At 46.9% G+C, this 12,588-nt stretch overlaps 1 protein-coding gene across 4 annotated transcripts in view; it reads left to right on the top strand.

Annotated features, from left to right (window-relative positions):
- Window positions 1–12,588, top strand: part of ANKRD12 (ankyrin repeat domain 12) — a 333,910-nt gene that overhangs the window by 103,760 nt on the left and 217,562 nt on the right. For all 4 annotated transcript variants that reach the window (XM_082257365.1, XM_082257363.1, XM_082257364.1 and 1 more), the window contains exon 2: window positions 8,659–8,797. In XM_082257365.1, the coding sequence (XP_082113491.1) occupies window positions 8,708–8,797 (90 nt within the window). In that variant the 5' untranslated portion in view covers window positions 8,659–8,707. The remainder of the gene's footprint in view (window positions 1–8,658; window positions 8,798–12,588) is intronic.

Here is a 12,588-nt window from a genome sequence, read left to right as displayed (position 1 = left end):
CTTTTTTTCCTATGAGGAAGTCAATGTGTCACGTGGAATATAAGCTTGGGCTTGTGGCCTACTAGGCCATGCGGCCCTGTTGGCCGCCATTGGAGGGGCGGCCGTTGAGCCTGGCTGGGATGAGTGCACTTGCATCTGGGCATCCATACAAATTGAGGCCGTGGTTTGCGACCAACTAGACCATGCGGTCAGCTTGACGCCTCCCTTGGAAGGGGCGGCGCTATGGGGGGCGGTTTAATTAATGATTGCATCCATGCCACCGTTATTGTGGAGGGCATTTACCCGTTTTAGCACTGCCGAACCATCAGGATACCTTGCCCCTTTTAAGGGGGCTATTTTCTATTGTGCCGGCCTCTATGGAGGGGCTCAGAGGGCGACCCTCTTGTTTTTTTGTGGCGTCCGGTAGGTGGTCCATTTGTGGACCCTTGGTCAGCGTCCCCCTTGCGGGATCGCAGTTGGCGGCCCTCCCCTGAATGTTATGTTTTTTCCAGGTGGCCTTATTATATAGCGTCCACTGCCCTCCCCTGCCTCATCTGTCCATCAGGTCCTGAATCTGTTGCGGACAAGAGTCATCCTACTGGGTCTGCGCCCATGCACCCTGAGTGCTCAGACAGTGAGGATGTTTCCTCTGCTCTTCTAGCCGTGCATGAAAAGGCTCTGGTGGATGCACTGATTGTGTCAGAGCGTGAAATTTGAAACATGGCTGAGATGCTGCGATGCCGGTCCCTTTTGGCACCACTGGTCCTCCACTGTGGCGGGAGTGTTCCTCTTTCCCACCTACTTTGACAACATTGTCACATAATAGTGGGGTTGTGTAAAATGCACTCTTGTGGTCCCTAAGCGTTATGCTATGCAGTATCCTTATAAGGATTTTTGCTTAAAAAGTGGACGGTCCCACCTGTAGTGAACTCGGTTTCCAGGTTAAATAAAGCTACCCTAATTCCGGTTGAGGAGTCCTTGGCCTTTAAAGAACCAGTAGATAGGAGAGAGCAGACTCTCCCCCGCAATATGTTTCACTATGGCTGGTTCAGCTTTGGCTGGTATTTACTATTGCCCTGGTGTCGCAAATTCTGATGAGTGGGCTAAACGTTTACGCCGGGACCTGGAGGGAAAACGGCTTCCCCCTGCCTTTTTCGGGGGTGGCAGAAAAGTTGATTCAGGGGCTACAGTTTATCTGTGATGCCTCTTTGGATGCAGCTCCTTTTGATTTTAGGCTGTATGTATCAGCAGTCATACTTCAGCGTCTTCTCTGCCTGACAATGCTGGTCTGCAGACCAGTCTTCTAAATAGGCTTTATCTGATCTCATCTTTGTGGGAGATCGCCTGTTTGGAGCTTCCTTGGATGACATTAAGGGTCACACAGGGTGGGGAAGAATACTCTTCTTCTGCAGGCTACCGAGGCCGAGGAGCCCCGTCGTAGACCTGGGCCATTCTTCTCGGCTCATAAGATGCCTTTTTTGTCCTCAAGGGATAAAAGTCCTTTAGGGCCTCCCCTGGAGGTTCCAAGAGGACCTGGTCTGAAAAGCCACGAGGGGCTCTTCCAGACCTGCCGACAAAGCTTCCTCTGCATGTATGGGTGCCCTCACCCGTATCTTGAGTGGAGGAACGTCTTTGCTGATTTACAAATCTGTGGGCCTCTCTAGTACAGGTCAAGTGGGTCCACTAAATCATTCGGTCAGGCTACAAGATCGAGTTTTGGTCTTTTCCTCCGGAAAGGTTCTTCCCTTCCAATCTGCACTTCTCCCCAGATCGCTTACAGGGTCACTTTGGGGCAGTGCAAGACTTCATAGGGTGATTGTCCCGGTTCCAGCTTCAGGATGTTTTCAGGGGTTTTTCTCAAACCGGTTTACAGTTTCCTGGAGGGAAGGCAAGGTGCGTCCAACTCTGGACCTCAAGGTGCTAAACTGCTTGGTGCAGGTACAGAGGCTCCGAATGTAGTCCATTCGCACAATAGTGGCATCCCTACATCTGGGGGATTTTCTAGCTTCTATCATCAAGGACAATCCAATATGTGCCGTTCACCAGTGCTTCCTCTGCTTTGCCCAGGGGCGAGGAGCATTATCAATTTGTGGCGTTTACCTTTGATCTTGCCTCCGCTCCTCGGCTCTTCACAAGTGTTGGCCCGGTGCTAGCATTGCTTCGTCAGCAGGGGATGGCAGTACTGGGGTACCTGGATGATCTTCTTCTGCGAGCAGTCTCCGACTGTTCTGATTGACACCTTGGAGATTGCTCTGCGATCTCTGAGGGAGTTTGTTTGGATTCTGAACCTTCAGAAATCTGCTCTGGTTATGCCCACAAAGTGGACTAACTGGGTGGATTCAGCCTTCGCCAGAGTGTTGCGTCCTCTGAAAAAAACCTCAGAAATTGCAGGAGGCAATTCAGCTTCTGTTGTCCAACAGAAGGTCATCCCTTCGGGGTCGCATGCGGATGCAGGTGGCTTCATTCTCCTGCACTTCGACAGGGAAATCCTTCTCCACCAGTACTAGGTAGTTGTCACCACGGATGCCAGCCTGTCCGGATGGGGAGGCATCCTTGGCACAGCTTGTGCTCAGGGGGGTCTGGACTCAATGTGCTGGAACTTTGAGTGATCAGACTTTAGTCTGGATCATTGGATAATTCATCTTCAGGGGTGTCCGGTACGAATTCAGTCGGACAATGCCATGGTCGTCGCCAATGTCAATCACCATGGGGGCACAAGAAGTGTCCTGGCAGATCAGGAAGTAGCTGGCATTCCAAGGTGGGCAGAACAATCGTTCTAGCCCTCTCTGCTGTACACATTCCATGGAAGGTAGAGAGGTTTGTGGCAGCAGGATTAAGGCAGCAAGGCATTCTGGTCTTTCTAGTGGCTCCAGACTGACCTAGCCGGTCTTGGTACACTAATCGGGTATGGCTGGTCACCCATCTTCCTTGGAGACTTCCTCTCAGGGAAAATCTGCTGTCCCAAGGGCCAATCTTCCATCCTGCTTTACAGTCGCTGGTTTAAACGGCTTGTCTGTTGAAAGCCAGGTGCTGAAGGATAGAGGTTCGTCTGAATCGGTGATTCCTACGCTGTTAAAGGTTAAAAATCTACCTCTAGGAAGATCTACCATCGTACTTGGAAAGACGTACGTTGCATGGTTTGAGTCTTTTGGGGTTCTCCCTCGCTCATTTTTCAGTGATTTGGATCTTGGCTTTCCTCCAGGCAGTGCCTGGCCTTGAGTACCATCAAGGGCCAGGTTTCGGCCTTGGCGGTTTTCTTTCAACGTCCATTGGCCACACATACTTTGGTGCGTACCTTTATCCAGGGAGCTCGACACTTGGTTCCTCCAGTGCGATCTCCATTACCGCTGGTGGGTCCTCAAATTTGGTGTTTTCAGTTATCCAGGAATCTCCCTTCAGAAATATCGGGAGGTTCCCCTGCTTACGTTGTCCCAGAAGGTGGCCTTTTTGGTAGCTTTTACTTTTGCATGCAGGTTGTCAGGGCTGGCGGCGTTGTTTTGTTGTTCACCTTTCGCGTTGGCTTACAGAGCTAAGGTGGTTCTATGTTCCTTCCAAAGATCGTCTCTGATTTCCATTTGAATGAAGATATTGTGTAGCCTTCCCTATGTCCCAGGCTCAAACCTCCTAAGAAATTGCTCTGCATTCCCTGGATGTACTTCGGGCAATCAGGGTGTACATGGCAGCTATAGTCTTTTAGGAATTCGGACCCACTGTTTGTACTCGTGGTTGGACCTCCAAAAGGGTTGGCTGCTTCTGCTGCCACCATTTCCGGATGGATCAGACAGACAGTGATTCAGGCCCATTCAATTAGGGAGAAATGGAAAAAAAGAGGGGTGGACCGACCTAGTGCATTACCACTAAAAAACATTTATTAAAATAGTAAAACGTATAAAATATACTCACTAAACAGGTGTGAATAATACACACATCGACATAAGCAATAGGAAATCTCCAAGGTAGCCAGGACACTGCGTGATGCTGGATGGCATGCAGTAAGCCGCATGGAGCTGCTGTGGCTGGGCTGACGCGTTTCGAGGACGAGCCCCCCTTCCCAAGAAATGCTGCTCAGCTTAGTCATACCCGTCCAAGCCTGTTGGAAACATTCCTCTTTCTTCCATTATACTGCACTTGAGCGCAGGAGAATTGGACTATTCAAATAGGGGTCAGGTTTCTCCTTTCCCTGTCAAGGCACACTATACTAGGGCGCTTAGTACCTCCTGGGCCTTCCATCATCAGGCATCAGTGATACAGGTTGGCAAAGGCGGCCATCTGGCCGTCTTTACACACTGCCGTCTGTGCACACTTTTACAAAGTTTTATAAAGTGGATGTGTTGGCATCTGCGGATGCTTTTTTTGGCCGCAAGGTTTTGAAGGCTGCTGTTTAGAGGACCTGGTCCTCTTTGAGGGTGTATTGTTTTTTTCAGGTGAGCTCCAGTTGTTATGGTTGAGCTCCATGTTACCTGGTTGGCTGTGGTTAACCTTGGGAATTTTTTTCTGCGGTTTTTCCACCCCTCATGTTTGACACTGTTTTGGTACATCCCAATAGTTGAGAAGAATCAGAAGCTTTGTCAGTCACTGAACGAAAGAGAAAATGGGATTTTTAACTTGATGTAAAATCAATTTCTCTGATGTTCATTGACGGACTCAGCACCCACCCCTCTGTGGAGTTGGCTTTCTTCTGACGCTGCTTATAACAAAACTGAGTGCCTATAGCTGAGTGTGGGTGTATACCCCCTGGGACTGCCCATAGGCATAGTCAAGCTTCTTCTTGCCTAGTCTCCTACTCCTGTAGGGGGCATGGTTAAGAAGAATCAGAAGCTGTGTCTGTCAATGAACATCAGAGAAATGGATTTTACGGTAACTCAAAAATCCCATTATTGGAGTACTTATGAGGAAATGGCACGCAAGATATAATATGGACTGATATTCAAAGGAGAAATGCATCTATAGGAAGATTGAAGTTCTGATTTTTAAAAGGACTAGTATTGATTTATTATATTGATAACTTTTTTTTATATTAATTATATTTATCACTATTTTTGTATTTTATTAATTGACCGTTTTCTCATTTAAATTTTGTTGCACTGCACAGATAGTGACATTTTAGGTGTAGGAAAGCCCAACAGTGATTGGTGGCAACATCTTTATTTTGTATATATTATTTTGTATTATTTGTTATTGGTGAGCACAGAGATATTTTTTGTTTTCACATTCTAACAGCTTGCTTATTTATAATACATTGTTTTACAGTGCACACAGGCTTAAGGCCCCTTTCACACAGGCGGACCGTTCAGATCGGCCTGTCAGTTTTTTTGGCGGATCTGAACTGTCAGCCCATGCATCTCTATGGGGCATCGGATGTCAGTGGAGACATGTCCGCTGACATCCGATCCGATCTGTCAAATCTGGACGGATGGAAACCCTATTTTCCATCCGTCCAGCGGATCGGATGAGAACAGACCGACGGTCCCTTCCCATCCGATTCCCCCATAGAGATGCTTGGGGACCTGACAGCTGTGTCTCCGCACAAAGCGCAGAGACACAGCTGTCATCCTCCTGCTCAGCGGGGGATCAGCAGATGGATCCCCCGGTGAGATAAACGGAGTCCGTCTAACTGTTATCAGACGTTCAAGAAGGGAGCGGGTATTGCTGGGCTTTTTTACTAAAAAATGCCAGTGATAGAAAAAATATATAAAAGATCTATTTTTACAATTCATAAATATTCAACAAGTAAAACGACATTGGAAAAAAATATAGCTTTACTTTAACTGGTTGATCAGATTCTCAGATTAAGCATGCAATGAAACAAATAATCCATAAGGATTTCATAATTTAGCTCTCTTGACTCTTGTCTAGACATTATAGTCTTTAGAGTAGACTTTTATATACTGAAGCCATTAAACAAATTCTGTTATCGTTGAGTTGGTGTGCTTTTATAATAGTTTCCAGTGTCTGATTTTTATAGTCCAAGATGATTGATCTGGGGAAATTGTGTATTTTGATTTCAGATGGAATAGCCCCACCTACTGTTTCAAAACACAACCAGTTCTCTTAATGGGTAGATTTGGATCCCACCCCAACCAGATGGCTCAGTATGACACTGGAATAAAGGAAGGCAAGTCCCAGCACTAAATGCATGAGGGAGACATCTGACTCTGTATTCCAGGGGTGTCAAACTCCATTTCATCATGGGCTGCATCAGCATTCTGGTTGCACTCAAAGGGCTGGTTGTATCTGTAAGACTATATAAATGGATCTACTATTTATCATATTAAATAATTGCCTCTGCATTCTATTATTACGGATTTTGGTAATGGACTTGACAGAACATGGTATTTCCATGGTGTTCTGCCTGAGCAGTCTCAAAGTTTATTGTGGATGATTCCAGTGGTGTGCGACCCTTCTATTCAGCTGGCATAGAATTGTACACTGCTAAAAAAAATAAAATAAAGGAACACCTTAAAAATACATCAAATCTCAGTGGGTAAAAATATCATGCTGGATATCTATACTGATATGGACTGGGTAAAATGATAGGAACAAAAGGATGCCACATCGTTCTATGGAAATGAAAATGATCAACCTACAGAGGGCTGAATTCAAAGACTCCTTGAAAATAAAAGTGAAAAAATAACGCAGGCTAGTTCATTTTGCTGAAATTTCATTGCAGCAATTCAAAATGGTACTCAGTAGTTTGTATGGCCCCTCGTGCTTGTATGCATGCCTGACAACATCGGGACATTCTCCTTTTTGAGAGACAGATGGTGTCCTGGGGTATTTCCTCTCAGATCTGGACCAGGGCATCACTGAGCCCCTGAACAGACTGAGGTGCAACCTAGTGGCGTCAGATGTACCAAAGGGGTTCTCTTGGATTTAGGTCAGGCAAGCCTGTCGGCCATTCATTAGTATCAATTCCTTCATCCTCTAGGAACTAGCTGCATGCTCTCGCCACATGAGCCCTGGAGCACCAGGAGGAACCCAGAACCCATTGCACCAGCGTAGGGTCTGACAATGGGTCCAAAGATTTCATCCCAATACCTAATGGCAGTTAGAGTGCCATTGTCTAGCCTGTAGAGGTCTGTGTGCCCCTCTATGGATATGCCTCCCGAGACCATCACTGACCCACCACCAAACCCGTCATGCTGAACAATGTTACAGGCAACATAACGTTCTCTACGACTTCTCCAGACCCTTTCACGTCTGTCACGTGCTCAGGGTGAACCTGCTCTCATCTGCAAAAAGAACAGGGCAACAGTGGCGGACCTGCCAATTCTGGTGCTCAATGGCAAATGCCAATCTAGCTCCACGGTGCTGGGCAGTGAGCACAGGGCCCACTAGAGGACGTTGGGCCCTCAGGCCATTCTCATGAAGTCTGTTTCAGATTGGTCAGAGACATTCACACCAGTGGCCTGCTGGAGGTCCTTTTTTAGGGCGCTGGCAGTGCTCATTCTGTTCCTCCTTGCACAAAGGAGCAGATACCGGTCCTGCTGATGGGTTAAGGACCTTCTTTGGCCCTGTCCAGCTCTCCTAGAGTAACTGCCTGTCTCCTGGAATCTCCTCCATGGTCTTGAAACTGTGGTGGGAGACACAGCAAACCTTCTGGCAATGGCACATATTGATGTGCCATCCTGGAAGAGTTGTGCCTTTTTATAGGGTCCAATATTGCCTTATGCTACCGGTAGTGACACTCAGGGCCCAATGCAAAACTAGTGAAAAACAGTCAAAAAAGATGAGTAGGGGAAAAAATTTCAGTGGCCTCCACCCGTAAAACCATTCTGTTTTTTGGAGGTCTTGTCATTGTTGCCCATCTAGTGCCCCTGTTGTTAATGTCATTAACACCAAAGTAGCTGAAAATTAATAACCCCCTCTGCTACTTAACTAACCAGATCAATATCCCAGGAGTTTATTTGACTTGATACTATACTCTGATTAAAAAGTGTTCCTTTAATTTTTTTGAGCAGTGTATTATTCTCATAATAATCATAAGCAGATGTCCAGAGCACCCCACTCTCCTCTTCATATGTCAGATGTCAAGTGCCCCCCCACCATCAGAAGTCAAGAGTTTCCCACCCTCCCTTATATCACAGTGCACTTTCCCTTACCTTGTGCCGCTTCTGGGAAGAAGCTGAGGTGGAGCTGGGAAGCATAAGGTGCAGGGTTTGAAGGAGGACCAGAGGAGGGCGGGAGTCAGCTGCTGGAGTCTGCTGATACCAGGGGAGGCGGAGATGAAGGGATGCTGCAGCTACACAGAGACGCAGAATCCGTAGGGGGAATTATGTCCTCCTCGCTGCTGCTGACTGCTAAGACAAGGTGGGGGCAGAGACAAGGGGGTGCCACAACAGCAGGAGAAGCACTAGGGCCTTGTGTTTGACACATGTGGTGTATTCCTAGCTTAACTTCACAGGTAAGCTGTGAAATGACTTGCATGTTAGATATCATTTTTTTTATCCTCTTCATTTCTCTAAATTAATCCCCCTACTTGTCTAATCTATAAATTGAAAGTACCTTAAGAAATGTAAAGTTTCTTTTCAGATAGGTAGTTGTTGCATCTAACTTTCCTTTCCCAACATGTATGCTTAAGAGTTGACATTAATTTAGGTAATTATCATTTGAATGAATAGTGGCTGTAGCATAATCAATTTTATAACTTTTCTGTGCAAATATTTTCTTTCCTTGTAGGCACATAATGATCAAGCTGACTTGGTTTGGGAACTGAATTAATAATAAGATGCCCAAAACATTATCCACAAAAGTAACCCCAAGTGAAAATTCTGACAGTGACTGCAACATCATGGTAGAGAAACAAACTGGAAGAAAGGTAGGTGAAACTGTTTTCTTGTGACTAGGATAAACGGATTTAAGACACCACCAGATGTTTTCATTTGCTTTTCCCTTAAATAGGTTGTTTTTGCAAAATAAATCCTATTTTTCCATGTCTCAAGCAGCTGGCTCTGGATGTTCCGGATGTCTTCCTGTGCTTGCTGGAATGCATGGAAAACAGCTGGTGGGTTTCTTGAAGAACTTACTTTAGTCTCTTACACATAGGCCTTTATTGTTCAGATTTATTTCACTGGTCAGGTTTTCATTTCAACATTAATCCTGTTGTATGTAAGTAAGGCCTCACAAAATGAAAATATACATAGTTCAATTCATGCCATAACTAACTTAATGGTTATTTGAATGTACAAATCTTCACACTTAACCAGTATACCTGGCACTTCTACAGGTTTTCCAATTTTTTTTTTTTTTAGCAAAAAGCATTGCGTTGAAAGCTAGGGCCCTGGAAATCCATGTTATTGTATATGTCACATACTTATTCTTGAAACAAATCTCCACGAAGATAAGAAAAGGCTCCAGAGAAAGTAGTTGGGTGTTTAAAATATAAAATGTATTTCTCTTTCGTTCATTGACGGACACAGCTCCATATCTTCTTTGACCCTTGGGTTATGCTGCTCTTCTTAGGAGTAGGACGCTAGGTGGAAAAGAGTTAAAAAAGTTTGACTACGCCCCTAGGGCAGTCCCAGGGGGTATACTCCCACTTCCTGCTATAGGACCTCTTCTACAATCAAGTCTGTTCCAGTGAGAACTACAGTCAACTGCCGAGCTGGGTGACGCACTGGATATCCTAGATCAGTGATGGTGAACCTTGGCATCCCAGATGTTTTGGAACTACATTTCCCATGATGCTCTATAGCAGGGATCCTCAAACTACGGCCCTCAAGCTGTTGCGGAACTACACATCCCATGAGACATTGTAAAACTCTGACATTCACAGACATGGCTAGGCATGATGGGAATTGTAGTTCCTGAACAACTGGAGGGCCATAGTTTGAAGACCCCTGCTCTATAGTGTAGTTGAGCATCCTGGGAAATGTAGTTCCAAAACATCTGGGGTGCCAAGGTTCGCCATCACTGTCATAGATCCTTACGGTCTCCCCAGTCTTGCCAGCGAGCATGTGCAGACCTCAGCTCCGCGCTAGGTCGGCTGCGACCTAGCCCCACTAGATGGGGGCTGTCCAGAGAGTGAAAAACCTTGCGAGCACGCACATGACTGTGTCGTGGCCTGAGTCGCAGCGTACTTCTGGCCCACAGCACCCCCCATTCCAAGATGGGGAGGTCATCTGCCCGGAGTGGCGCCCCTCTGGTTCCGAAGGTATGGTGAGTAGTGCCCCCCTTTTCCTATGGGAATTTCAGGGTGGTTGCGGGCCCCTCCCCGAGTTGGTCGGTCCCTCATGTGCCCTTCCCACTCCTCGTTTTTTGATTCACCCTGCACTAGCTCCCCCCCCCTCCCCCCCCATTGCTGGGGGGGTGGTACTGATTGGTGGGATGATCGAGGGGGTAGGGGTGTCTTTGGCTCAGAATCAGCCCAGGGGTTCTGGTCTCGGAAGCAGTCCAGTGTAGCGATCAACATCCTGGAAATTCGCGCAATCAGGCTTTGCCTGTCCCAGTGAACAGATTGTCTGCAAGGGTGCCCGGTAGGGATTCAATTGGACAACGCCACAGCGGTGGCATAGGTCAATCATCAAGGGGGCACCAGAAGTGGCCGGCATTCTAAGGTGGGCTGAACGTTTTGTTCCACCCCTCTCTGCTGTGCACATTCGAGGGGTGGCAAATTGGCATTCGGACTACCTGAGTCGGCAAGCCCCGTTTCCGTTTGAATGGTCCCTTCACCCGGAGGGGTTTCAACAACTTTGTCTCTGGTGGGGGACCCCCGATGTGGACCTGTTAGCCTCCTGCATCAACCGGAAGGTTCAGAGGTTTGTGGCAAGGTCTCGAGACCCTCTGGCAAACGCCGCAGACGCTCTGGTGGCCCCTCAGGGCCCGTATAGCCTCCGGCGATACTGCCTTTCCTCTGCTCCAGCTTCTGCAGCGACTTCTGCGCAGAATCAGGGCAGAATGGATTCCAGTCATTCTGGTGGCCCCAGACTGGCCTCATTGGTGTTGGTACACGGGCACTTTAAGGCTGGTAGCTGGCGCCCCTTGGCTGCTTCCTCTCAGAGAAGATCTTTTGTCTCAAGGACAGATCTTCCATCCTACTATTATTTCTGCACACAGGGTCTCAGAGCTGGCTGTATTGTCCTGTCGGTCACCTTGCTTGGTGGTCCACAGGGACCAGGTGGTACGTCCCCGTCAGTTGTTCCTTCCTAAAGTCATCTCGGGGTTCCACTTACATGAAGACATTGTGTTGCCTTCATTGTGTCCTAAGCCTAAACACCCTAAAGAAATTGCATTACATTCTGTGGATGGGGTCCAGGCTATCAGGGTGTATTTGGCTGCGACTGAGTCGATCCGACTATCGGACTCCTTATTTTTCCTTACGGATGATTCTCGCAAGGGGCAGGCCGCATCTGCTGCAGCCATTTCCAGATGGATTAGGCAGACGGTGGTGCAGGGCTATTCCATCAAGGGTCAGGTTCCTCCTTTCCCTGTTAAAGCACATTCTAAGAGGGCGCTTAGTGCGTCCTGTGCCTTCTGTTATCAGGCTTCAGTGGTCCACGTTTGCAAGGCGGCCACCTGGTCGTCTGTACACACATTCACAAAATTTTACAAGGTGGATGTGATGGCATCTGCGAATGCTGCTTTTGGCCGCAAAGTTTTGCAGGCTGCTGTTGCAAAGGCTTCTGCCTCTTGAGGGTGTATTTTTTCTTGATAGGTGAGCTCCAGTTGTTTTATAATTGAGCTCTTTGGTTACCTGGTTGGCTACGTTTAGCCCTTTCTGGGAATTCTGTTTATTGCTGTGTTTTTCCTTCAGGGACGACAGCTATGCAGACCAATTTGATGCAGTGTGCGGCATTTGGTCTCAACACTGACAGGCTGACCCTCCACCTCTTCAACCTTGCAGCAATGCTGGCCGTACTCATACGTCTTTTTCCCAGAGACAATCTCTGGATATGATGCTGAGCACGTTCTCTGGACATGACGCTGACCACATGCACTCAACTCCTTTGGTCGACCATGGCGAGGCCTCTTCTGAGTGGAACCTGTCCTGTTAAATGGCTGTATGGTCTTGGCCACCGTGCTGCAGCTCAGTTTCAGGGTCTTGGCAATCTTCTTATAGCCTAGGCCATCTTTATGTAGAGCAACAATTCTTTTTTTCAGAGCCTCAGAGAGTTCTTTGCCATGAGGTGCCATGTTGAACTTCCAGTGACCAGTATGAGAGAGTGAGAGCGCTAATACGAAATTTAACACACCTGCTCCCTATTCACACCTAAGACCTTGTAACACTGAGTCACATGACACTGGGGAGGGAAAATGTCTAATTGGGCCCAATTTGGGCATTTTCACTTAGGAGTGTACTCACTTGTTGCGGTTTAGACATTAATGGCTATGTGTTGCGTTATTTTGAGGGGAGTTGTCACATGAAAAGATAAAATATTTACAAAAATGTGAGGGTATATATATATATATATATATACTGTATATAACATAATTTCTGGACTTAATGCTGGTTCACACTACAAGTTTTACGGTCACCAAAGCCATTTATTATTCTGTGTGGAATTGTTCTCTCCTGATATTGTGCCATTCTTTGTGATATCCTAAATATAATTTCTACACCACTATTTATATTTTAGGATGTTGTCGCATCAAGCTATAGTCCTAATGTTT

This window comes from Pelophylax lessonae (assembly GCF_965119305.1).
Source record: "Pelophylax lessonae genome assembly, chromosome: 5".
NCBI classification, from domain to species: Eukaryota; Metazoa; Chordata; class Amphibia; order Anura; family Ranidae; genus Pelophylax; species Pelophylax lessonae.
Note: the sequence above shows the minus strand (reverse complement) of the source record. Positions and strands in the feature narration are given on the sequence as shown.